This window comes from Ursus arctos, unplaced genomic scaffold (genome assembly GCF_023065955.2).
Source record: "Ursus arctos isolate Adak ecotype North America unplaced genomic scaffold, UrsArc2.0 scaffold_9, whole genome shotgun sequence".
Taxonomy (NCBI): Eukaryota; Metazoa; Chordata; class Mammalia; order Carnivora; family Ursidae; genus Ursus; species Ursus arctos.
The window spans coordinates 3,281,092-3,305,998 of NW_026623111.1; the positions used below are offsets into that span (position 1 = coordinate 3,281,092).

Genomic DNA, 24,907 nt, shown 5'->3' on the forward strand with positions numbered 1-24,907 from the left:
CGGGGTACGTGAGCTGGGGAAGGGGTGCTCCTCTAGGCTCCGCTGGGCAGACTGAAAACTGAGGCCACGTTTCTTATCCGGGGTCTGACCCTCAGTACGTGGCACGGCTGGGATTCAGCCCCTTGCCTGCTTCACCCAGGGCGACCCCACGGCGGAGCACCGGCGGGCACTCCCGTGCCATTTGCAGGATCCACACCTTGGGTCTGTGGGGTGACAAGTAAGCACCCCGACAGGTGGCTGAGGGAGCTGGGTTCGCAGAGGCGAAGGTCAGGTGGGCTGACTGCAAGGTCACCTAGTGGCTGCCCAGCCCTAAGCCCCAGGACCTCTGTCATGGAGAGATCACCCTGCCCAGCCCCCTCTTCGGCCACCGTCCTGCCGTAGCGTCCACTGTGCAGAGGGCACCAGGGGCCCGGCTCCGTTGTAAGAACAAGATCAGCACCCACCGGTCCCTCCCACTGCCATGACACAGACTAAGAATCTCGGCAGGGTGGGCAGCACGGAGAAAGGGATGGGACACTGGGACACCGTGGGCCACGTGTGGCTGGACTGCCGGTGTGACCGGTGGCTCCCTGACCCAGACATCCAGGAGAAGAGACAGGGACAAGACACAGTGCCACCACACGGTGAGTTCCAGGGACGTCCTCCCCTCTTGTGGCCTTGGCCCCTCAGGGACAGAGGCCTGGGCACCAAGGGCCTTCCTCCTAGGTCCACCCCTGTCCTCTGTCCCTGTTCTCAGGCTTGGAGCCCCTGTACCTTTGCTCAGATAGGCTGGTTACACCCACCTCCCTGGGCCCCCCGAGAAGCCAGGCTCACCCCCAGTGCACGGGCCACCTCCCGGCTGTCATTTTCCAGCAGGCGGAGCTGGCTTCTCACGGTCTGCTGCAGGCTGGGGTCCGGCAGCCCCGTCTTCCTCCGCACGGCCAGTAGCTGCAAGGTCAGGTCTGGGAGGGACAGCACGGAGCCAGCACTCAGCAAAGTCACCAGAGTTACCGCAACCTCCTGCCCCGACCCCTCCCCCCCGCCCGAGCTCCAGACAGGGGCATTCAAGCTCCCACAGACACCCACAGGCGTCCCAGGACTCACCATCCTGTCCCCTAAACCGACCCCTCCCCCTCGTTCCCATTTCCCAAAGGGCCCCCAGCCCGCTCCCGGCTCAGACCGAGGACACCTCCCTGCGCCACACAGCCCCCGGTCCACCGGTGAACTGCAAAACCAGGCCAAACCCACCGTGCCCCTCCTCCCGGTGGCCCCGGTCCCATAGGTCTCCCCGGGGCAGCTGTCCGGCCCCGGGCCCTCCCTCCAGGCAGTCCTCCCGTCTGCAGAGAGCCAGGGGGTCCCCTTACAGTGAGCTCCGGCTGGCTGCACGCCCCGCTCTCAACCCTCCCAGGTCGCCTCCAGCCACATGGAGCCCTTGAGCTCTGGAAATGTGGCCAGTGTCACTGTGGCAACCAGATTTTTCAATTTATCTAAGTTCAATGTACACATAAATTGTGTGGCTCCCGTATTGGACAGCGCGACTGCAGGCTTTTCCTCCTCAGGGAGAGTAAGATGCAAGCCCTTTGCACCTTCCCACCAGCACAGCCGGGAGCCTCTGGCCCTGCTCCCCGCCCATCACCTCTTCTCTCCCTCCCCTCTAGCCTGGGGCCTCTCTGCTGCCCCAGCACATCAAAGCATGCCCAAACCCTGCCCCAGGGCCTTTGCACTCACCACATCCTCCCCCCGGAGCACTCTCTCCCAGACCAAATCCTGGCCTGCCTGACAGGCTGCCTTATAATTCAGATCTCCACTTAAATGCCCCCTGTCGGCCCCCACCCCTGCCCCACTAAGAGGCCTCCCAACAGTGCTCCTGAGAGCCCCAGAGCATGAGCTGCTCCAGAGGGGTGGAGGGGACATGGGAGAAGGGGGAGGAAGCAGGAGGAGGGAGAGGGGGAAGGGGGAGGAAGAAAGAGAAGAAGGGAGAGGGGGAGGGAAGCACCAGATTGGGGAGGGCAGAGGAGGGCAGCATGGGGACCTCTGGAATCTGACATCAGGCTCACTCCCCCAGCAGGAAGCATGCCCAACATTTCACAACTGGTTCTGAGATGTAACGCCTCCTACGCCCATAAGAGGCCGGGTGGCATTTTCAGACCTCAAATAATCTGCCGCTTGCTCAACACCCCCTGGTCACCGTGAGTGACCACAGGCAGCGCCGGCCCCCCGGAAGGAACGTCGGAGGACAGGCGGGTGTCAGCACAAAGTGAACTGCCAACAACACCGGGGTTTCTGTGCCGCCACCGCTGGGGGCCGGGAGTGGGGTCTCAGGGGTCGGGGGCTTCTCACCGCCCCGTCTCCCTCTGCCATCCAGGGCTTCCTCCCCTCCTCTGAGCCCTGCAGAGTCCCCTAATCCTTGGAGACCCTCTCCAGACACAGATCCCGGCCGCCTCTCCCAAGGGCCCTGCCCCTGCCTCTGCGCCCCCACAACATGGTGGGCTGGTTGGTCTGGTTTTACCATGTCCCACCTGTGACCCCTCCCCAGAGTCTCACTTCCCTGCACGTGGCCCAGCCTCTGGGGCAGTCAACTCCAGCCTTCAGGCCCCACGTGGAAATGCAGAGTCCTGGGCCCTATACCCCAGCGGGGCCGAATCAGAGCCTGGGCGCGGGACCTGGCCGTCTGCACTTCAGCACCCTCCCCACCCCCACAGCAATCCCCAAGCGGGAAGTCTGGGGGCGAGATATTCCTGAACCCGCAGGCCATGGGTCGGCTGAGGCTGGAAGAAAGGGGGCACGTCCAGGGACCCCACATTCCCTGAACCCGGCCGCACCCTGTGGCGCCCGCGGCTGTCTACCTGTGGGGTATGTGCCCATCCGGCCGGGAGGGCTCCCAGCGCCCGGCGCGGAGCTGCCAGGGGGAGGCGTGGCATCTGCAACAGAGCAGGGTTGGGGATCGAGGTTAGAACGGGCAACTCTCGGCTGTGCGGGCACAAAGCCCCCATATTTCTGGAAGAAAAGAGGTGTGTCTACGCCCCTATAAACCACTGACCCCCCGCGTTCCCTGCCTCCAGGTCACAAAAGCCCAAGGAGGGCAGAGGGGGCGCGAGGTTCTCCCTGTGCCCTAACAAGACGGCCCCAAGCTTCGAGGCGTCTGAAAACAGCACCGGCTACTGCGTTGCTGGGCTGAGTCTGGAAAGATCTCGCTGCTAAAACCAAGGCGTCAGCAGAGCTTGAACCTCCAGGAGGCTCCGCGGGGTAGTCTGTCTCCAGCTCCCAGAGGCGCCTGCCCGCACCCGCCCGCGGCCTCGGCCAGCAGCTCTTTCTCCACCTTCTGAGCCAAGAGCCAGGCAACTTCAATGTCTCCGATTCTGACCCTGGGCTTGTCTTCCCGTCTTAGGATTCCCACTGAACCCATCTGCAAAATCACTTCTGCTACATGTCTGGGGACGAGGACGTGGACGTGCTTGGGGGCCATAGTCCTGCTGACCACAGAGGGAAGGGGGCAGCCCAGAAGGAACCCTGGGGCTGGGGCAGACAGGGCAGCCTCCTGGTCCATCTGCACCGCTCACCAAGGGGGACACGTGCCCGCTCGGCCTCGGGAGCTGGCTCGGGTGCAGCTCACAGCCTGGCCGGATTATCGAGACACCCCAGAGTGCAGGGGCCAGAGGAGGGGACGCCCACGGGGGCCGGCACGGACGACAGGCTTTGGAACTGAGTGGCAGCTCAGGCCTCCACTGGCCAGGCAGTCGTCTGACTGCAGAACCACCGCCCATCGTGAGTCGACACCCCTGGGGCCCCCGGCCTTCCCCATCTCCCTCACACCCAGAAGGCCCAAGGCAACAGGCATGAATGTGCTCTAGCTCCCCCCATGGACCTTCTGAGGCTCTGTTTCCATCCCCCCAATGCCTCCATAGCTCACTGGTCATTCAAGTGTCTGCCGAGCATCTCCTGCGTCCACGCCCCAGACCCCACAGGTGACCCGGAGGAGGGCAGACCTGTGAGGCCAGGGGAGCCTGGGGACAGGCAGGAGCCACAGGCCGTCCTGGGCACAGGGAGGGGACCAAAGACGTAGGGAGAGGGGTCCATGAGATCACGCAGGCCACCCCTCAGGTTTCCAAGTGGGGAAACTGAGGCCCCCGTCAAGCACTGGCCATGACAATCGGGAATCCACCAAGTCTCCGACGGGACCCCAGCCTTGCTTCCGGCTCAGCCTCGAGTGCCCACGGCTCTGGGCTCCTCCTCCTCCCCCCAGGAAGAGGCCCTGGCCTGGTCTTGGCTGGTCACTGGTGCCCTCCCGGTGGCCTTCTTTTGTCTCCTCAGAGGAGCGAGGGATGCCCCCTTCTGAGCAATCCCAGGGGCTTCTGTCCTGAGGACGAAGCAGGACTGTGGGCCTTCAAGGGTTTGTAACAGAGCCCTAAAGGGTGGGGGCAGGCATTCCAGAACTTCCCGGACCCTCCCCCTTCGCCATGCTGCCGGTTTCCTCATCACTGACACACGTGTGCTCCTGTGGACACACGGGTGGGGCCCTGGTCTCTCACACCGACTCACTGGGCACAGGATTCAGTTTCCACACACCCTCTGACCGCACAGACACCACACCGTCCGTGGGCGGCTGGACAACGGGGTGGACGGCGCTGTTTGTACTCACCGCCTCCGACCAGAGCCGTGGCCTCCTCGGGCCCTGCTCGCTCCCAGACGACCGATGAGCTCACGGCCACTCTCTGGACCTTGTGGCCGCCTCCACCGCCGCCTCCAGAGGGCGCTGCCGTGGGCCCTCTCCCCTTTGGGGCCGGCACCTCCGTGGCCGCCTCCGCTGGGCCCTCCATGCCCGGCAGCAGCCTCAGCGCCGGGGGCTCCGCATGCCCGCTGGGCGCTGTGGGAAGAGGACAGGGTGCTGGTCAGCAGTGAGGCCTCCCTGGGAACACAGCGCCTGAGAACACTGGCACAGGGGGTGGGTCAGGAGGAGGGATTGCCTCCCCTTTGCCAGCCAGGCCTCTGCACATCGTCCAGAGCTCTGCTCCTGAGTCAGTCTGCCACCGCTTCTCCCGCTACGTCGAGCCCCTGCCACAAGCTCTCCCCAAGCTCTGGGCCAGCGCTGACCCAGTGACATGGGCTGGAAGCCGTGCGGGCAGGTGGGATTCCCACCTAGGACCCCTAGGAAGCAGCTCAGAGCCTGACGCATCGTGGCTACGCGAACATTCCTGCCAACACCGGACAAATGTGGGGAGCAGAGTAGAAGTCCTCGGGGGACACCCTGGCGCCTTGGATGTGAGCAAGCCCACCACACGTCCCGTCCAGCTAGGGCCGGAACAGAGCCTCCTGGAGACACCCATCTAGTTCCGTTTCCCACAAGTGCCAGCTCGCTGTGATCTGGTCTCGGGTTCCCAGGAGATCCTGTTGCTCCCTGTAACACCCCATCAGGCTTGGGCTGGTTCAGGGGGCTCTGCCTTGCCCACCGGAAGAGGCCGGGGCTCCAGCAGGACCCCCGGAATGCCGTCCCATCCCATGGGTCAGGAAGTGGGCTGGGTTCCAGGCCGCCCAGGGAGGGAAGGAAGCAGGTGGTGGACGGCGGGGAAGGAGGAAGTGGCAGAGGCAGAACGAAGCGGAACGGGAGACGGCTCCCCAGGCTGGGGTGCCCTCGGGCCAAGAGCGGTCATTATGCCTCACTCCTTCCTGGGGTCAGAGACGAGAGGCCGTTACAGATGGACAGACCGTGCTCCTGGGCTTGTGGCTTTGTCACCAATCAGGACACAGAAGAACACAGAGTCCCCCTTTCAGATGGGACACATGGGGTGGCAGGAGGGGCGGGCCGAGGGGGCAGACCCCCTGCTGTGGCCACAGGAATGGGACCAGCCTCAGGAAACAGAGGGGACGACGAATGGCCGGGCTCACACAGAAAGCTTCCAAGAGCGTTGCCAGCTCGCACGAGCAAAGGAACGCCCTCATTTCGGACCTCCCTGAGCCCTGATCCTGAGCTCTGAGATTTCAAACCAATCCCAGAACAGGCCGGTGGGAATTCCCTCTGCACGGAGCACACAGAGACAGGAAGTCACCCCCCCTTGCCCCCTCTCCGGACAACAGTGCCAACCAAGAAGCAAGCCAGGCTTCCTCCAGGCCCACCCCCTTTCCTGGTGGGTGCTGGGGAGCAGGGAGTCCACGGCAGACAGAGCTCAGGGGCAGCCATGTGGAGCTCGGAGCCCGGACGGCCCCACCAGCCCCTGGTGCTGTTCCCACGGACCCAGGTCCCCAGAGAGCCTCAGACACACCACCTACATGCACCGCTGCTAGTCCCAGGGCGAGTTCCCTGACGAGCAACACTGGAGGAGAGGGGAAGGGGCTGGGCAGTCAGCAGGCCCCTGGGGCAGTGTGTGCTGTGTGCAGAGGGGCTGACAGGTGGCCATACACATTGCCAACAGCACGGTGGGGCAGAGCCAGAGAAGCCAGACGCCAAGGTCACCTCTGTCCTCCGGTCCCCAAAGCCTCCGTGCACTGGACCCCAGCAGGCGTCCCAGGGGCACCGCTCAGCCTGTGGTACAGGCAGCCAGTTCACCTCCCAGTTTCCCTGGACAGGGGCTCAGGGGAACCTCGGGCCAAGGGGCTTCGCCCAGCTGCTGCGCCCTCAGACCCTCCCTTTAAATGTCTAGAGTCATCACTTCCGGGGATTGGCAAGGCCTGCTTTTCAGCCCATCGCAAGCCAGGACTGCTTCTACAATCCAAATGAAAAAGACAAGACAGAGAAAGAAAGGCGGGAGCGGCCCTGGGAGCTGCAGAAGCAGCCCCCCGTGTTTCTGGCAGGAATTACTCTGGTGCCCCTCCCGTGGCCTTGGTGCCAGACAGCCCCTCACTACAGAGAAACGGGGGCGAAGTGGGCTGTCTGCCCCTCCAGAGGGACCCACAAGCCGCCAGCAGCCCAAGGCCGACAAGGCTTGCAGAAGTGATGTCTCCAGGAGCCCCTAACCCCCCACCCCCAACTGGGACCCGAGTCCCACCTGGAACCTCCCCTGAGGGTCAGGGGCACAGCCTGGCGGGTGGGGGGAAGGAGGCACCTGACCCCAAGGAGCACGAAGGGTACCCCGCACGCGGCTCGGCTAGGCAGCCCCTCTCCTCTCCAGCGGAGCCGCCCGGCCCGAGGAGGAGCGGGCAGGCAGGGGCTGCTCCCTGTTCTAGGTCAAGAAGCCGAGTGTGAACTGCAGATGTCCAGAACCTTCTCCTGGTCACATGGCTTACATGTCATTCAGGCCCTGGAGCCCCACACGCCCTGCTCCCTGGTCCCTGTGCCGTCCCCATCCTCGTAAAGCATGAAGACCCCCACCATCTTTCGGACACAGCTCCGTGTGCTGGCGGCCCTCCCCGGCCCCCAGCCGAGCCCCAGCCCGATGATGCTTTCCCTCCTGGCTTCCCCCATGGATCCCCGCCCTCGCAGCTCCCACACTCTGCCGGCCACAGCTGGGTGTCAGGACCAGGATGCTCAACGGCTGTGAGGCCAGCCTGCCATCTCTCTTGTCTTCCCTTCTGAAGCCCACACAGGGGTCCGAGCCTCCCACCCCACCTGGCCAGGTCACGTTCCCCCCAGCCTAGGTGCAGCAGGGGCCCCTGCAGCCGGGCATCTCGCAGGACCCTCCCGGGTCCGGGTGCGGTGGCACCTTCTCGCCCTGCCCGCCTCCGCCCTCCGGGGTTGGGACTGGCCCATCCGTGCCTGCGTCCCGGGCCCCCACGGGCCTGCTCCCTGCTGCCTCAGGGACAGCTTCCGGAGGAAAGGAAAGGCTTCCTGGGCTCAAAGACCCTCCCCCCGCCCAGTGACAGCTGTGCCGGAGCAGGCGGGCGTCAGGGACTATCCTGTGTGGGGCTTCCTTATCCCAGCAGGAGATGAGGAAGTGGGCCAGTCTGTGCGCACAGCTCCTGTAACCAGGCCCAGTTCCGGCCTCGGACGCCGCTCCCGGACCCCGCAGCCCCCGCAGCCCCCGCAGCCCCTGCAGCCCCCGCAGCTGGGCCGGCTCCTGAGGGGCTGCTCGCCGCTCACCGTCAAGAGGAGACCCTTGCTTCCAGCCTGCACCCTCCTTGCTCAGCGTATCTAGGATGAACTCAGGGGGCGCCTGGTCAGCACCCGGCCCAGGGGAGGGGGCCTGGCGCCAGGGCACAGAGCCGTGGGGTCAGTGGGCCGGGAGAGCCCTCCACGCCTCCCGCTGTGCCCCGGAAGGGTGAGAGCAAACATGCCTGCCCCGCCAGGCGGTTGAAGGAGTAACCGACGGTGCACCAGGACTCGAGCCGGCACTTCATAAACGCGGGCTCCACAAAGGAGGCGGCGGTACCACTCCCGCCCTGAAGAGGTTTGGGGGTCTGGTCGCAGTGCTCACGGGGCTCGTCCAGAACCAATACCTTGTGGGCCCGTGGAGACCTTGTCCACTTCACCAAGAAGCACCTCCAGAGAGTTGTCTGGTCACCCCTGCACTGGGGTCAACGGTGCCCCCCAGAACAGACCCGTATGCACCTGGCACCTCGGAAGGGGACCTTACTTGGAAATGGGGTCTTCGCAGCTCTGACCCGTTAGGATGAGGTCACGCCGCATGGGGGACCCTAATCCAGCGACGGTGTCTCATAGGAGGAGGGATGCAGACGGGGCGCCACGTGACCACAGAGGCCAGACGGAGGGATGCAGCCAGGAGCCGGGGAGTGCCTGGAGCCCCAGGAGCTGGAAGAGGCAGGAAGGACCCTCCCCTGCAGCCAATTCCCATCGTCGTGAGCCCCCCAGTGTGCCGAGCCGCGGGACACTGGGTCACCTCTAACTGCCATGCCTTCTCCTTCTCTGCTGGGAGGCAGGGTCGACCTCACCCACATCACGGTATTTTGTGACAATTGGGAGCACGTAATGTCCCTTACAGGATGTGTCCTTATCACCGAGAGCGGTGCTGACCACCCGTGAACAGCCAAGGTGCGGGGCTAACCAAGCACGCCCATCTAGTCTTCCTGATGACCTGGGGGAGGGGGCGCCACGGTGCCCATTTCACAGGCTCAGCAAGCTGCTGCAGGGACTCGGCCCGGCCAGGAGCACGGACAGGATTCGAACCCAGAGGGCCCGAGTCCAGCCCTGGAGCACCTGTCCTTAACCGGCCTGCACCCTGCGTCCCACCAAGGGGTCGGCCACAGCCCCCAGCAGCAGCCAGCTCCATGAACTCCCTCCAACACTGCTTTGCCACAGACAGAGCTGGGGGGCCTGGGGCTCCTGAGGGGTCCCTGGAATCCAGGAAAGGGTCTCAGTGGTGTGCTGGGAGCACAGACCCAGTGCAGGGCCTGGCATCGCCAAGTCCTAGGTCCACATCCTCCCCTACAGCTGTCTGGCTGATGCCCCTGCATCCCCATCCAGTGGACGGAAATGAGGCCCAGGGATGGTGACCTCAGAGTGGCCAGGTCAGACCTGCAGAGCCACCCTGGGGTGTCTTGTGGCACCCCCTCCCCAGGGCAGGAGCCCACTTGAAACCCCGATACTTGGACTCCCTCACTTGAAACCCCGATACTTGGACTCCCTTCTTGCTGGCTAGGCTCCAAGCCTTGTCCGGGCCCTGGCCCACGCTCGCTGAGCACCCGCAGGAAGGTGGGGTCAAGCAAGATCCCAGAAGCAAGGGGCTTCATGGGCTGGCTGCGGCGTCCTCACGGGCACCCACAGCCTTCCCGACTCCCCAGACTTCAGCTCTGCTCCCCACCGTCCCAAGATGCCAGACGAGTCTTCAAGAAAGTGAAACCTGTCAGACTAGGCTCAGATCGCACCGCGCGCGGCAAGCCCCAGCTCCGCGGCCCATGCCTGCTGGGCCAGTGCTCGTCCCGCCCGCCCTGGCGCCCCCCATACCTGCGTCCCACTCCTCAGAGGTGGCTCCCGGCCCGGCGGGGGCAGCAGGATGGCAGGCCCCACGTGGCCGCTCCCGGCCCCTCGTTGGCTGGCCCTATGGACCGTCTCAGCCAGCCAGAACAGGCGGCGGCCGCCCACGGCCGGGCCGACTGCACAGCGGCCGCCACCACCCGCTGCTTCCTGCCACACTTCCTCCCTGCGCTGCGGGGCTGGTGGAGAGAGGCAGGCCCAGTGCGCCCCGCGTTGATCGTTAGCTCCTCCCTGGCCGGGCTCCAGGCCCGGTCCCGCTTGGCCACTGTCCAGCAAACACCGCCGCCCCCCCCCCCCCCGCCCCCGGCACTGAGATGGAGGCCAGGGAACACCCAGGCTCCCGCCCCGGCCCCCAGGATTGGGGAAGTGCACCAGCCGCCTGGCCCATGGCCCCACCAGCCTCAGCTCTGCTCTGTTCCTCTTCCACCAGCTGCACGCACATGCACACGCGCACACACACACACAACGTTCACACAGCACTCACACGTACACACAACACTCATACATGACACACACGTGTACACATGCCACAGACACGCACGTGTGCACACACCCATTCCTATATCACACACATACACATATATGCACACTCGCACACACGATACACTTACATGCACACTTGCACGTGTGCACAACACTCATACAGGACACGCATATGTACACACACGGTATGCACATACACGCAAACTCACACACAACACACGATACACGCACACTCACACGCAACACATACGCGTGCACACACACGCACAGACCCGTGTGCACCCCCTTCTCTTCGCCAGGTGCTGCCCCCAGGGACAGACGGGGCTCAGACCACAGGCCCCCCCTTTGCTGACTCCCCACAGGCTCTGGGACCCACCTGCGACTCCCGGGAGCTGGGACAAGCAGGGAATGGACGGGGGTCAGCCCGCAGCCCAGCCTCCCTGAGGTGGAGGCATGGCTCTGTCCCTGGCCCCAGCCCAGTCCAGCCCCAGGGATTAGGAGCAGGACAGCAGCCTTCTCCTCTGTCCTGTGTGGGACAGGCCAGCGTGCACGCACAGCCGGGATTAACACCAGGAAAAAGCGCTAACTCAGTGGTCATGTGACTGTTTTACAGACAGTGAAACTGAGGTCAGAGAGGTCATGGGATATGCCCAAGGCCAGTGCCGACTAGAAGAGCCCAGAACCGGGGTCTGACAGGTACCAGGCCAGGGTACTAAGGGTCCACACATGGGTGATGGCTCTTTGTCACGGGGAGGGGCTGCCATGCATACTTGGGATTCCAGCTGCATCCGAGGCCTCGGTCTGTTAGATGCCAGTACCCCCAGCTGCCCCCCAGACTCCAGCCGTGACAACCAAACACCCCTCCAGACATGAGTCACCTGGGGGGCAACGTTGAGCCAAAACGCTGCTCCAGGCCCAGCTGCCTCCAGGTGACACAACTCTCTCCCGTCCTGGGGTCGTGCTCTGCCACCCCAAGGTCACAAAGACCCCTCCCTCCCCACGGGGCCAGAGCATGAGGCCCAGGCGCCTCACTGGGCAGAGCGGGCCATGAAGGCCAAGAGCAGGCAAGCCGCTCACCTGGGGGGGGATGGGGCAGGGGGGCCACAGGTCACTGGCAGAGCCAGGGCCGACACTGGGGCCCCCAACACGCTCAGCCCGGCCAGGTCCCACTGCACGGAGACCGCACTGAGGGAGCCAGGGGTCGGGGAGGACTTCTTCACCGTCCCCATGACTGCAGGCCGAGTAACAGGGCAAATCCAAAGCTATTGGGTGGGTCCCAGGGGACTGGGAGACCTCGCAGCAGCCGGGCAGCAGCTTCCACAGGCAGCTCCTCCTGCCCCCGGGAGGTGTGGCCACTGCAAGCCTGGCTGTCCCCTCCTCGGAGTAGAAGTAGTTGTCTCTCTGGAAGGATAGCTGCAACGGTCACTGCGCCAATGTCCTGGGGCTGCAGGGACAGCTCCATGGACTGGGTGCCATGAAGTGACCGAGGTCTAGTCCCTCCCAGTCTGGAGGCCAGAAATCTAAGTCAAGGTGTGAGCAGGGCCACGCTCCCTCTGGAGGCTCCAGGAGGGTCCTCCCCGCCTCGTCCAGCTTCCAGGGCCCGGGGCAGGCCAGAGGAGCACGGTGGGGGCTGGGGGAGGCTGTGGGCCCAGCTGCGGGCAACCACAGGTCCCAGGTGCCAGTGCAAGGGCGGCTTGGGGGCCTGTGTCTGGATGGGGGAGGCAGGCTCGCCCAGGAGGGTGGCTGCAGCGGGACACAGCCACCCTACAGAGAAGGTGCAAGGGATCCAACTGCTGGGGTAGAGCAGGCCCTTTGCGAGGGGCAGGGCATCCCCGGCTCCAGGGCTGTGAAGGCAGAGGCACAGGGAGCTCAGGCTGCCGCACGGGGTAGGAGGGGCACCTGTGTCCAACGACGGCAGCTTGCAGATCAGCTCTGCTGTGCGGGCCACACTACCTTGGTGTTTCGGTTTCTCAGAGAAGCCCCAGGGGGGCTCAGATGCTCTTCGGTGGTTTTGCTCTGAGTCATCATGAGGACTGAACTAGAGGCAGAAGTCTCTAGCAGGCCACCTGCAGCCCGTTGCCACAGTGACACTTCAATGTTTGTTCGTTTTACAAACGCTGAGTGTCCCGGCCTCTCCCCTGGCCGAGGCCCACGAGAGCAGGGGACAGAGCTACCAGGCAAATGGAGAAAGAGGAATGTGTCCGAAGGTCAGCACCTCCAGCAGCGCCCTCCCCGGCCATGCCGCCTGCCCTGGAGCACGCCCCATGCAGCCCGGGGTGGCCTGTGCTGCAGCTCGGGGAGGCCCGGGGGCCACAGTTGGAAGCCAGGCATGGGCACTGAGCCCCCCCTCTCCAACCCACTGCAGGAGGGAGGGGGCCCTGCTCCTCTTGGCCTCCGTCTCATGTGTGTGAGCTGGGACCCCGAACCCTTCAGCCCACGTTCCAGAACACCACCATATGCAGAATATGAGGTGCTTGGCTTCTTCTCCCTTTGTTTTTCTGGAAATTGTACTGGAAGAGGCCCCAGATGGGCTCCACATCCATGAAAGGGTCTGGACACATTTCCTCTCCTGGCCATTGTCCCCCACCGTGGCCCGGGACCCTGTATCCTGTTTGTCTCTGCAGCTGTGCTCTTGGCCCAAGGCCAGGGGTAGTTTCCAAGGGCTTCCCCGACTGTGCCCAGCACTCTGACTCTGCACAGAGCACCCTGACTCCACAGAACACACCTCTATCCCAACTGCCCAATTCTGCACAGTGCACCCCAACTCCGGAGTGTACCCCAATTCTGCTAGTGCACCCCAAGAGCCTTCCAGAGGAACAACACAAGCTTTCTAGGTCAGGGGACTTTCCAAACAAGGGTCCCTCCTGCAGGGTGGTCATGGGGCGGGCCCACACAGCCCAGTCCTGAGTCCCTCCGGGAGAGCCTGCCACTTCCTGGGCCTCGCTCTCCCCCATGCAGATGGTGGAGTCGGATTTGGAGGCCTCTAAGTGCGACACCTGCGACAGCTCTGGTTCCTGACACAGCTGCTGTAATAAATTCCAATCGTCACCTGCCCAGGCGATGCTAGGCCAGGGGTTACAGCCCTCCTGGCGTGAATAGCACTGTTATTCGCTGGGCCAAGAGGCAGACGGGCTTGGTGGTGGCACCTATCCAGGGTCACCCAGCCCGAGGGCGGTGCCGCCAGCTAGGGTCTCAGGTCCGCCCGACTCTCTAAGGCGTGAGACAAGCAGAGAAACCACAGCCCGATTCCCAGGAGCTCCGGAGAGCACGTCCTGCCCCAACCCCTGTCTGGGGTTTTCTCAGGAATCAGAGCCTTGTCTTCTAGCCCCAAACCCTGATTTTAGTTCTTTTAGGTAGCAACTCAGCCAGAACTCGGCTCTGTCCCTTTTCCATCACAGGGACCCGCGACGTTTCACTGAACTGTGAGGTGTGGCAGGCACGTGTGGTGCTGCCCCGCCCGCTGTCCACAGCCAGGCTCAGCGTCCTCAGAGCTCTCCCTTCACGCCCACCGCTTGGGCTGGCCCTTCCCGCCCCAGGGCGCCGCAGAGGAAGCCGACCAAACCACGGGAGGGAGGAGCTCTCCCTGGTAGAGGGGCCGTCACATTTGGGGGGGAGGGATGGCTTCTCAGGACAAATGCAAGGACATATTTTCTAGCCAGTGTGGACTCCGTGGGCACGGCTACCGTCACTGGGAAAGCACGCGTGTCTGCAGAGGGCCAGGGGCTGACTGCTGCGTCCCGGGAGCTAGAGCCCACACTGGGGGGCAGCAGGGAGGCTGGCCTGGCCGGTGTCCTCCCTGTGGCCTCAGGGAGTCATGCAGTCAGGCAAGGAAACGGAGGTTTTGAGAGTGACAGGGACAAGGATCCCCTGGCAGGGCCTCCTCAAGGGGGCCTGGCACTCCACACCCCCTTAGACACGCGCTGCCGCTCCGCGTCCCTGTCTCCCCAGCGTCCTTTGCATGGAAGACAGTCAACGGTTTCCTTCACGATGAATGTCTCCAAAGGCAAGGGAAACAAGCAAAAGTGAACTTTTGGGACTTCATCAAGATAAAAGCTTCTGCACAGCAAAGGAAGAACTCAACAAAACTAAGAGGCAACCCACAGAATGGGAGAAGATATTTGCAAATGACATTACAGACAAAGGGCTGGTATCCAAGATCTATAAAGAATTTCCCAAACTCAACATTCAAAAAACAAACAACCCAGTCAAAAAATGGGCAGAAGACATGAACAGATACTTCTCCAAAGAAGACATACAAATAACTAACAGACACATGAAAAAATGCTCAACATCACTGATGAGGTTGTGGGATATCAGTAAAACTAGGTTATCGATAGCTTTGTTCTTGTAAATTGCTAAGACACTTGTAAAACTGAGGGAGACTCAGTCCTGCAGGATTGTGAGCTCCCTAAGTTAACTATTTGTTTTTTCCTTCAGCCAGGACATCCCGTGGAGGTCGGTGGAGGTCGGTGTTTGCGGGGTGTCAGCTATTACTTTGCCCTCGGCTTGCCTTCTGTTCCCCCATCAATGTGGTCCATATACACATGGAACATTACTCAGCCATCAGAAAGGATGATTACCCACTATTTGCACTGACATAGATGGAACTGGAGGGGATGATGGTAAGTGAAATAAGTCAAGCAGAGAAAGACAATTATCATATGGTTTCACTCCTATGTGGAACACAAGGAACAGCATGGAGGACATTAGAAGAAGGAAGGGAAAAATGAAGAGGGGGAATCAGAGAGGGAGACAAACCATGAGAGACTATGGACCCCAGGAAACAAACTGTGGGTTTCAGAGGGTAGGGGGTTGGGGGCAGGAGGTGGTAACAGGGTGATGGGTATTGAAGAGGGCACGTGTGGTGATGAGCACTGGGTATTATATGTAACTAATGAATCACTGAACATTAAAAAAAAAAATTAAGAAAAGATGAATGTTGCCGCAGGTAGCTCGGGGAAGTCCCCAAACCAGTTCTGTGTCCCTCCCTTGAGAAAGTCTGCACTTCCAGAGGGGACCCAGCTGCAGCCCTGACACCCCACAGCCAAGCCTTCAGCTGCAACTTCTAGGGCATTCTCCCAGGGTTCATGGGGGACCCCTCTTTCTCCCTAAATCCAGTCCCTGACAGGCTGAGATTCCCTTCCTCGGAGCCCTGAGGCAGCTCCTGCCAGACCCTAGAACCATAGACACGGACCCAGACACCGGCTCGGACCCAGACCCTGGCTCGGACCCTTACCCCGGCTCAGACCCGGACCCCGGCTCAGACCCGGACCCCAGACTCCAGCTCAGACCCTGACCTGGCACAGACCCTGACCCCGACCTGGCTCGGGCCCCAGACCCCGCCTCGGACCCTGACCCCAGCTCAGACCCTGACCCCAGCTCAGTGGGGACACAGCCCCAAGCTATGATCCAGAGGCGGGAGGCAGGGGCTGAGGGGTGCCCTCCACCCTCTGCTTATTTGTTATTGTTTAGCTCAGGGGACAGATAGCAACCACTGGAGTCAAATGAAGACAAAAGGCGATTCTGAATTTGTCGCGTCGGCTTAAAGCATCCCCGATTCTCTGGGACTGCGATGACCCAGGCCTCCCCCTCACCCAGCTGGCATCCCCGACAGCTCCCTGGTACATGGCTCAGCTTCTTGGTGGACCCCATAGTCCACCCTGAGATAGCTCTGCTCTCTGGGGTTCGGAGCTCCCCCTGCCACCCGAGATCTTGGTCCCACCGTCTCAACTCTGCCTTCCAGTTCCCACCCATGCAGGGCTCACAGACAAGCTGGGGAGACAGACTTGGAAATGGACTGGGATGATGTAACACGATCCTTGCAGTGGCAAAGGGAAGCCCGAGATGGAAAGGAGAGGAGGATGAAATCAAGGAAGGCTTCCTGGAGGTGGAGGTTTCTGGGCCGAGTCTCAGAGGAAGAGGGCCTAGGCAAAGAAAGGGTGTAGAGGTCTTCCCAGGGCCAGGGCCAGGGCCAGGGCCAGACAGAGGAGCACTTAAACCCAGCCTCCACCTAGACAACCCTGTTCCAGGCATGCAACTCTACGGAAGGAGAGGCTGGGTCACACTCTTGCCCTGAGGGTTAATCCACCAGAGGCCAAAAAGCTGAGTCTCAGGAATGTGCAGGTCCCCGGGGTGGGTGGGGGTAGGGTGTGTGACTACTCCCCACTGTCCGGGCGCCCGGGCAGTAGAAACAAGACAAGCCAGACCACACAGGCAATCTAGAGCCTAGGTGGCAATGCTTCCTGCCAAGGGCCAGTGGGTGGGTCCGGGCCGGGGACCGTGAGCAGGTGATACCAAGTAGGCCGCGGCCACATAAATGGTCAAAAAGCAGGTGTTCGGTGTGCTGCTAAAACCTTATTCGCAACACAGGGGCTGGATTCGGCCCTTGAGTGGGTCCTGCTCTAGAGAATGGGTGGGGCAGGGATTCGTGGAAAAGCATCTCAGGATTCCCCCCCAGAGCAGGAAGGAGTCCGCCCAAAGGCGCTCCCTGCCGCACTGGGATTGAGATATACAAAGGTTCAGGCGGGGGAGGGTGGAGGCCAGCCCTGGCGCCGGGGACGGCAACGGCTCAGAGCCGCGTCCTACCTCCCCCCCGTCCCTGGTTAGACGGTCACTGCACGCGCAGATAGTTACCTGTCACGGATAAGCAAGACCCAGCGCTTAGAGTGCAGGAGAGGAGCGCCACATAAAGACAGGTGATTGGGTAACAGGCTGAGGGGTGGGGAAACGGGAACCAAGACTCGGGAAGGGAAGGCCCCTCCCCCAGGGTCACAGGACAGAGTCCCCACTGTTCGCATGGTCCACGCTAAGCAACACCCCATCGTCTGTCCCCGTTTCTGTTTCCACATCTGTAAGATGCAGATTCAACCCAGCCCAGTGCCATTTCCCAGACAGGGCAATGCATGAAGGACACCGCAGACTTCCACGGCACAGGCGCACTTTCCTGAGCCCCGCCTGGGTCTGTGGAGCCGGGAAGGTGGGGCTGGAGATGCCTGTCTTCAGCACACCCGGGTGTGAGGACAGATGCATCTGGGGGACAGAGACAGACGCCACCAGCCCAGAGCCTGGCACCCAGCTGCCCTGGGACACACGGAAGGGGCTAGAACAGGGCCGTGCTCAGCAAGGCTCGGCCTGTGTTTGTTATTCTTGGCCTTAGCAGCTGAAACCACCCCAATCAAAGATGAGCAAAGCTCTAGTCCCCGAGATTTCAGGAACTGCTGTTTGCAAAACAAGGATATTGGGACCAAACAGGCTTATGATGACTGACGGCCACCCCGGGCCGGGTCACAGGGCTGCAGGAAGCTGTCAGCAGTTCCCGAGCTCGGCCGGGACTCAAGACGCCCACACCCCCGCCGCGGCCTGGGTCACGGTCATCCGGCCCTGTCAGGGCGGGCGGCGCCCTCAAGCCGGGGACCCGCTGACTCGGCGGTCCAGCAGCTCCTCCTTGCCGGGCAGGGCTGGCCCGCGAGCTGGCCAGGTGCCTGGGCGTATATGCCAGGCAGTCCTCCAAGCTGTGCTCCTTCGTCTGACCTGGCCAGACACAGAGCTTTCAGAAGAGGGGTGCCCTTTCTCAGCACCCCAAATAAGGCATCTTGGGTCCTCAGGGGAAGCCGGTCAGAAGTGCATAAAGGCTGCTTCCGCGGACGCCTAGGGAGCGAGGCCCTGCGGCGTGTGCTCCTATCACGTGCAGGGTCCCGCAGGGCCTGCCTGCGGCGTGCGCTCCTATCACGTGCAGGGTCCCGCAGGGCCTGCCAGCTCTAAGGAGCCCCCTCCTCTACTAAGGACACATGGGGTCCCAAGGGGCCACACAGCTGGGAGTGGCCCGTCTCAGGAGCACCCTGGTCTCTCCCTTTGTGGGACAGGCACATCCACCCCCCTGGACCGTTTGGCTGTGAGCCACGGGGTGACCCCGAGGGGGCAGCACAGAGGAGACAGGGGTAGAGAGGTTCAGGCACCCCAGCTCACAGATGAGACCCCAGGGACACCCCGATCCCGCCGAGCCTCACTCCCCAGAGCACCAACATTCCTGACTGTGGGTGGGCCCCCGCTGGAATCCTAGGCTGGGATTCTGGACATGCTCCGCAGCCCAGTCACCAGGGGTTCATCTGGAACCAGGCTCATGCAAACATTAACCAAGCCCGGCCTCTCGGGGCGTGGAAGTCCTCCCAGCCAAGACCCATCTCCCTGGAAACCAGGCCCAGGTCGGGAGGCGGGGGGGCTGAGGTGGGAATTTCCACAGGACTCCCGGCTGCTCTCGGCCCCTAGGTCACTAAGGGTGTTCAAGGGCTGTATGGGTTTGGCTGCTTCCTATACCTCTCTGCTCCCTTCCCGGCAACACCTCCTCATCCCTCCTCAGCCTGGCCTCACCCACCATCTCTCGAAACCAGCCTCGTCCACACCACCAGCTCCCTCGTGTCGTGCCCCCAGCGGCCCTCTCTCCTGCCTGAACACAGGCCCCTTCTGAACACCTCCTCCCACCTCCTGGTGTTCCTCTTGCCACACTTGCTACACTTCTCCGTCTACGCCAGCCCCATGAGCTCCCGCGGGTCAGGACTTCTAGAACATTCCGTCTCACACACCAGCCCAGCATGCCATCTATCTCAGACCTGGGAGCGGAGCTGGAGTCCCAGGGCATTCCCCTTCGCCTCCTCACCTTCCCCCCAGCCACAGGCACCAGCACCACTAGCCCCCCTCTTCCTGTTGACAATGGAGCCTCCAGCCTCGGCCGCATTTGCACGTCCCTTTTCCTGGTCACCTGCTCCGCCAGGCTCTGACCCCCACTCCCCACAGTCTCCCTCAGGCACTGCCTCCTTCTAGCGTCCCCACCGAGTCACACAAACCTGCCCTTCCCCAGCCCCAGAGTGCCCTGAGCCCGTGGGCACCGTAACTGGGGTCTCTGAATATACTGTCACTTGGTTAGCACAGAGACCCACAATGGGAGCGCCTCAAGGCACGGATGGGCCCTACACGCGTTGTGTTAAAGGACAGAGACACGGCGCCAGCAAAGGGGGCAAGGGGCGGGCCCAAGTCCTGCAGGACACTGAACACCAGTCCGATAGGGCCGCCTGTCTAGACACACAGAAGGAGCAGACCCCTGACCAACACATCTCTGACTCGGTAAGTCGGGCAGATGCCGACCCTTTCCGGCTGCCCACCCTCCAGTGGCTGGCCTTCTCAGGGGGAGGCTGCGGGCCCGGAGGGAAGCACGCAGACCTCGAGCGAGGCGTGGGTGCCTCGGCTGCTGAGACCTGATGCATGTGTGAAGTCACCTGGCAGGGCTGGGGCCACAGCACTCCTGCCCTTTGACCCATGTCAGAGAGGCAGGGTCAGGGTCACAGCCACCTGCCCACAGCGTCCCCACCCCGGGCTCGGAGCTGCTGTCCCTCGGCCGCTGATGTCCACACCTGCTCCCTTCCCACACCAGCTGCCCAACTTCGAGGATTCACAGGCCGCTGTCAGCAGTCCGGGTGCCAACCCTGGGGTCCCCCTCACTCGCTGTGGCATGGGCAGGTCCCCCGCCTCCCTCTCCCTGGCAGAGCCTTCCTGCCTCCAGAGGGCAGCTCTGGGGTCCAGCCGCCCCGCGCATCGGTCCCGCTGGCCCTGCGAGCGCATGCTACGGTGCAGGGGTGCTGAAGAGCGTAATTCGGGCTCTCCAACCTCTCCTGGCGTGCAGACGGGGTTGCACAAAAGAGAGCCACTGCGGTCATAACCGTTCAGTGAGGGCAGGGGTGCGGGTGGCAGCGCTCCCAACCCAAACTTGCCAACCCCGCTCTGCGCCCGGCCTGTGCTGGGCACCAGGGCACCGATGTGTCAGACGGCCCTGCCTGCAGAGCGCTCAGCCTTCTGGGGACCACAGCCCAGGAAACGGATGGAAACCAGATAGCACAGCGGGAGCCAGAGTGACAGGAGGCGCAGAGAGCCCGGGGCCACCCGACAACCCAGATCCTGCCGGGAGACAGCTGGGAGAGTTCCTGGAGGAGGGTCTCCAAGCCAGGCCCTGGCATGTGAAGTACACCCCCCTCTGGGATAAACACCAAGCCCAGAGCACCTTGTATCACCCTCTCATAGGAGGTAGGGGGGAGGAGAGGGAGGGTAAGTGACAGAGAGATGGACAGAGACCCACAATGACGGGACTTTGTCAAAGGGACACAGGAGCCAGGGAAGAGCTCCCAACTGCCAAAGCTAGACCCTCAGGGCACCAAGATAAAGCAGTGTTAGGTTATAACCTGAAATACAGAAGACATACCCAGAAGACCACACGAATATGAGGAAGTGACGGATACTTCAGTAAGTGGAGAAGAGACGGATATTCCCTGCAGAAGACTTCCAGCTAATGCGTGTAGCCGCTCCGCTCCGTCCTGTGGCGGGGAGCAAGTCCCCCACCCACGGGAGCGCCATGCGGAAATGCAGGGAAAGCACCGTTCTCCGTGGGGCCTGACAAACACCTCCTCAGCCTGGCGATCAAGGCCCACGGCAGCAGGGACAGGCCCTGTCCTTGCTGGGATGCAATAGGACAGTGTGTCCCCCTGCGTTCTTCCTCCCCGAACTAAAACCCAGTGTCAGCACGAGAAAGGCATCAGACAAACACAAACTGAGTGTGTAACGGGCTGGGGAGGGCGGCCGGGGTGGCAAGCGAGGGGATGAGTGCGTCACGTCTGTCACACCCGGTGCGCCAACACCACATTCGGCAAGGTCCACGCTTTGTGCAAGTGCGTCCGTGCTCCCCTGGGGTCCTGCCTATCCCCGAGCCACAGAGGACACCACCCCATTTGATGTTCCTGGTTTTTCAGGACCTTACTTTTGAGGAGGACTGGCCAGGTTTGGAGAACGTTCTTTAGTCGGGATTTGTCTGGTGTTTTCTCCAGCCCCTTTTCCTTCTCATTTTCAACAAACAGAATGTGCTGCTGGTTTTGGCTCAGAGTTGGGCTGGGGCCTGGGTCCCCACCCCACGGCTGTTTTTAGCGGAACGGCCCCTGAGAAGCTGGCCCCAGTCAACGCTGGCCCTAGTCCGTGCCAGAGGCCAGGACCCAGCACCGTACAGAGGAGGAAGGACCCAGAGCAGGCAGCTCCTATCTGCCTGACGTCTTGAAAGAGGTGAAATCCTGCTCTCTAGACCCCAGCCGGAAGTGCAGAAGGATCCTCAGGGCCTCCATCGGCTCCCGGGTCAGCAACATCCTGCGTCTGTCAGCACACACATCGCGGGCAGGGCCATGCAGGGGCAGGGGCCGACCTGAGTGCAGCCAAGCCGCCAGCACCTTGGAAACCACATCCTTGACCCGTAGCCCCGCCTCCGGAGCTCAGACCGCCCACCCTGCAAGGGATCCGAGCTCCTCTCACAGCAGCACCTGGAGAGGAAGCCCGCGGTCATCAGGCTCCAGCAGCACCCAGGGGCGCGCGGCTGCGGTACTGAACAAGGGGGTTCCCCGTGGCCACCGAGGGAAGATCCCCAACACAGTGAGCGGGGAAAACGTGGGATGCGGGGACACGTGGCATGCCGTGCCTCGTACTCTGAAGGGGCGGGAAGCCATCCACATTGGCTGACCTTCGTGAAGGGCCGTGCACGAGCAGGGGCTGAGCCCGTGAAGCATGGGCGTTTTGCAGGGTGGTGAGCCCTTCACCGGCACCGTGGCGGCCCCGACATGACATCACACGTTTGTCGAGGAACACGACAGTGCGCGGCAGTCCGCATGAAGCTTCGTGGGTGCAGGTAAGGACGGTGCAGGAGGAGGGTGGGGGACGCCGGGGTGGAGGCAGTGTGACACAACAGGGACCGTGTTACCCGCACGCACCAACCTCAGAGAAAGTGGCGGTGGGCGCTCCAGACCGAAGCCAAAAGGAACCACACGTGTGCACTGCGCTCCGGCCGGGCACGCCGCTCCCCACGGGGCAGGGGGACAAATTCTTCTATTTCTGCACTCGTGCTGCGCAGCGGGGCTTTGAACAGGCAGGGCCGAGGACTGGTAGCTGGTGAAAGCCAGGTTTCTCGCCCGGGGGCGTGAATGAAGGGGAGGGGCCCGACGTCCCCGTGGGGATGGATGAGAGGTGGGGACATCGGGTCTCAGTTAATGGAGACGCACTTGACCTACAGAAGTACTTAGACCCGTGCGCACCCAGGTCAGATGGATGCATGCACTAACCTACACACACACACGGGTTCGTGTGCTCACACGTGCAGATCTGCACCCCAAAGACCCAGGCAGCAGCAAGCACGCTCGGAGTGCAGACAGATCTTGCTAAGACCATTCTCCGATGGAAGGAACCAGGACCCTTGGAGAAATGGCAGATCCCAGGCCTACGCCGGCAAAGGTACGGGAGGACGGACAATCTCCTGAGCAGGACAGCTCCCAGTGACTTACGTGGACGCACCACCCTCGAGGAGGGGAGCCCCCCGCCCAGTCCCCAGGCATGTGCAGTACACAGTGACCTCCCCACTAACGGCACGGCGTGGGAGGGCTGGGAGGGGGACTGTGCGCTGGGGAGGCCTGGCAAACCCCACCTCGGCCAGGGGGTCAAGGTTACCATCACAGAGACCGGTCACGTCGATGGCAGGTGCCCTTGACCTGATGGGACGGGAGGGCACTGCGGCCCTGGGGTCTTCCTCCCGAGAACCCACGATCCCCATCTGAGCACGAGCAATAATCAGACCAGTCCTTACGGAGGGACTCCTCACGACAATCATCGAAAACCAGGGAAGTCTGAGAAACTGTCGCAGCCCAGAGGGGCCTGGGAAGCTGGGAGGACATGTCACATGATGACCGGATGGGATCCTGGGACGGGGGAGGGACATCGGGTGGACACTAAGGGAACCTGAGCCAAGTGTGGGCTTTACTTGAGAATAATGGATCAGTACTGGTTCCTCAGTTATGACAAATGTACCCATCTAATGCAAGATGTCAGTAGTCAGGGAGACCGGGTAGGAGGAGTTATGAGAACTCTGTGCTATCTTGGCAATTGTCTTGTAAATCTAAAACTGTCCTAAAAAATCAAAAAGTCCCAGTAAGCTGGAACACACACAAAGTGTGTGGAGAGAGAACCATTATGGCCCGAAGACTCGGCAGGTGCAGCCAGGCCCAGAGCCCATTCCCCAGGGCGAAGTCCCAGGTCTACTGGCTGTGGCCTTGGGCCAGCCCCAGAGCCTCCCTCAGCTGGGCTAGGGGGACGCGTGGGGCAGAGCCAAACCGGGACCAGTGAGGCAGGCCTTGGGAAGAGCATTCTAGTCCAGTGGCTACCCTCAGGCAGGTTGTGCCACCCACAGCCTTGGGCCTCTCTGTGAATCAAGGACAAGGACCCCCCCCCCCCACGGGTCCCCTGAGAGTCCTGCAAGCACTGTGGAGGGGGGCAGTCATGAGGCTCCTTGTGCACGTGCAGGAATGGAGGTGCGGAGAGGGGCAGCACCCGGCCTGGACTCACAGGCCCCTGACCCCTGTCAGCCTGTGCAAAGTCCCCCATGGGGCCAAGGGACCATGGGGGCAGAGCCTCTCCTCTGTCCTTTCCAGGTCAGGCCCCGTCCCTCTCCTGCTGTCCCTTCTCTGTTCCCTGAAGGAAGGAGCGGCCGTCCCTGGGGCTGCAGGGACTTTGGCCCCCGGGGGCTGGAATGGGGACTGGAGGAAGAGGGGAGCAGAGAGCCCGGTGTGGAAGTCCACAGAGGGGCAGGGCAGCATCGAGGCGAGGGAAAGCCAGGACCTTGGCCCCCGCCGCCAGCCCAGGGCTCCCGCTCCACTCCACGGTCATCAGCACTGGAGACCGGCTGCTGACCAAGTGTGGACCCGTGCTGGGCCCCTGGGACGCTCTCACCTTACAGACAGGGAAACTGAGGTGCAGAGGGGGCAGAATCACTTGCTCCCAAGTGCTCGGGCAGGATCAGAACCCCTGGGGCCACTGCCTGAGCCCTCCAGAGGCCCCCACCTGTGGGAAGGCAGGCCCCACCTCACAACGGCCACCGTGACAACATCCAGCTTCACCTGCCCGGCTCTCCGCCCCCTTCTAGAACACCAGGCTGGCCCTCCTCGGGCCACCTGAATCCCAGCCTCACCAGGCCACTTTCGGGGTGCACCCCCCCATGCACACCCTCCCCGGGCCCACCTGTGGTGACCCTAAGCCTGGGGCTGGGGGTTGCGGTGTAGGGCCGGCTCCTCCTGGTGGGGATTCAGCCCAGGGGCCTAGAACTTACCCTGCCAGGGAGCAGACCGGCCAAGGGAGGGAGGGAGGCTCCCTGGGGCCCCTCACCTGTGGCTGCCACCCCACCAACAACGCGCTGTCCGGCCTCTCAGGAAGGTCCACCACTCGGCGCCAGCCGGGACAGGAAGGCGCACGCTTCCAGCCAGCCAGGCCCTCCAGGCTCCAGTCAGGTGGCCCGAGCAGTCCGCCCAGGTCATTGGTCGCGCCCACAGTGGCGGCCCGCCCTGCCTGGAAGGGGCCCAGTCTCCTCCCTGACCTTCCTCCTCCTTATCTGTATCGGAAGTCCCAGGTCAGCATTCCGGAGCTGGGAGGGGAGGAGCTGCCTGCGGGGAAATGGGGGAATGCAGGATCCTGAGGCTCCCAGACCCCCGCTGGGGTGCAGCGCTTTGGGGCGCCTCTGGGAGG

At 62.7% G+C, this 24,907-nt stretch overlaps 1 protein-coding gene across 3 annotated transcripts in view; it reads right to left on the reverse strand.

Moving 5' to 3' along the window:
• Positions 1–24,564, reverse strand: part of SH3TC1 (SH3 domain and tetratricopeptide repeats 1) — a 48,405-nt gene extending 23,841 nt beyond the window's left edge. Inside the window, exons 1-4 of one of the 3 annotated variants that reach the window (XM_026485872.4) lie at positions 24,495–24,564; positions 4,619–4,843; positions 2,826–2,900; positions 814–941 (exon numbers count right to left, since the gene is read on the reverse strand). In XM_026485872.4, coding sequence (XP_026341657.2) covers positions 814–941; positions 2,826–2,900; positions 4,619–4,796 — 381 coding nt within the window. In that variant the 5' untranslated portion in view covers positions 4,797–4,843; positions 24,495–24,564. Of the gene's footprint in view, positions 1–813; positions 942–2,825; positions 2,901–4,618; positions 4,844–9,811; positions 10,047–24,494 lie in introns of those variants that run through there. The other 2 variants (XM_026485873.4, XM_044379386.3) reach the window with 2 other exon arrangements.
• Positions 24,565–24,907: the final 343 nt, after the last annotated feature.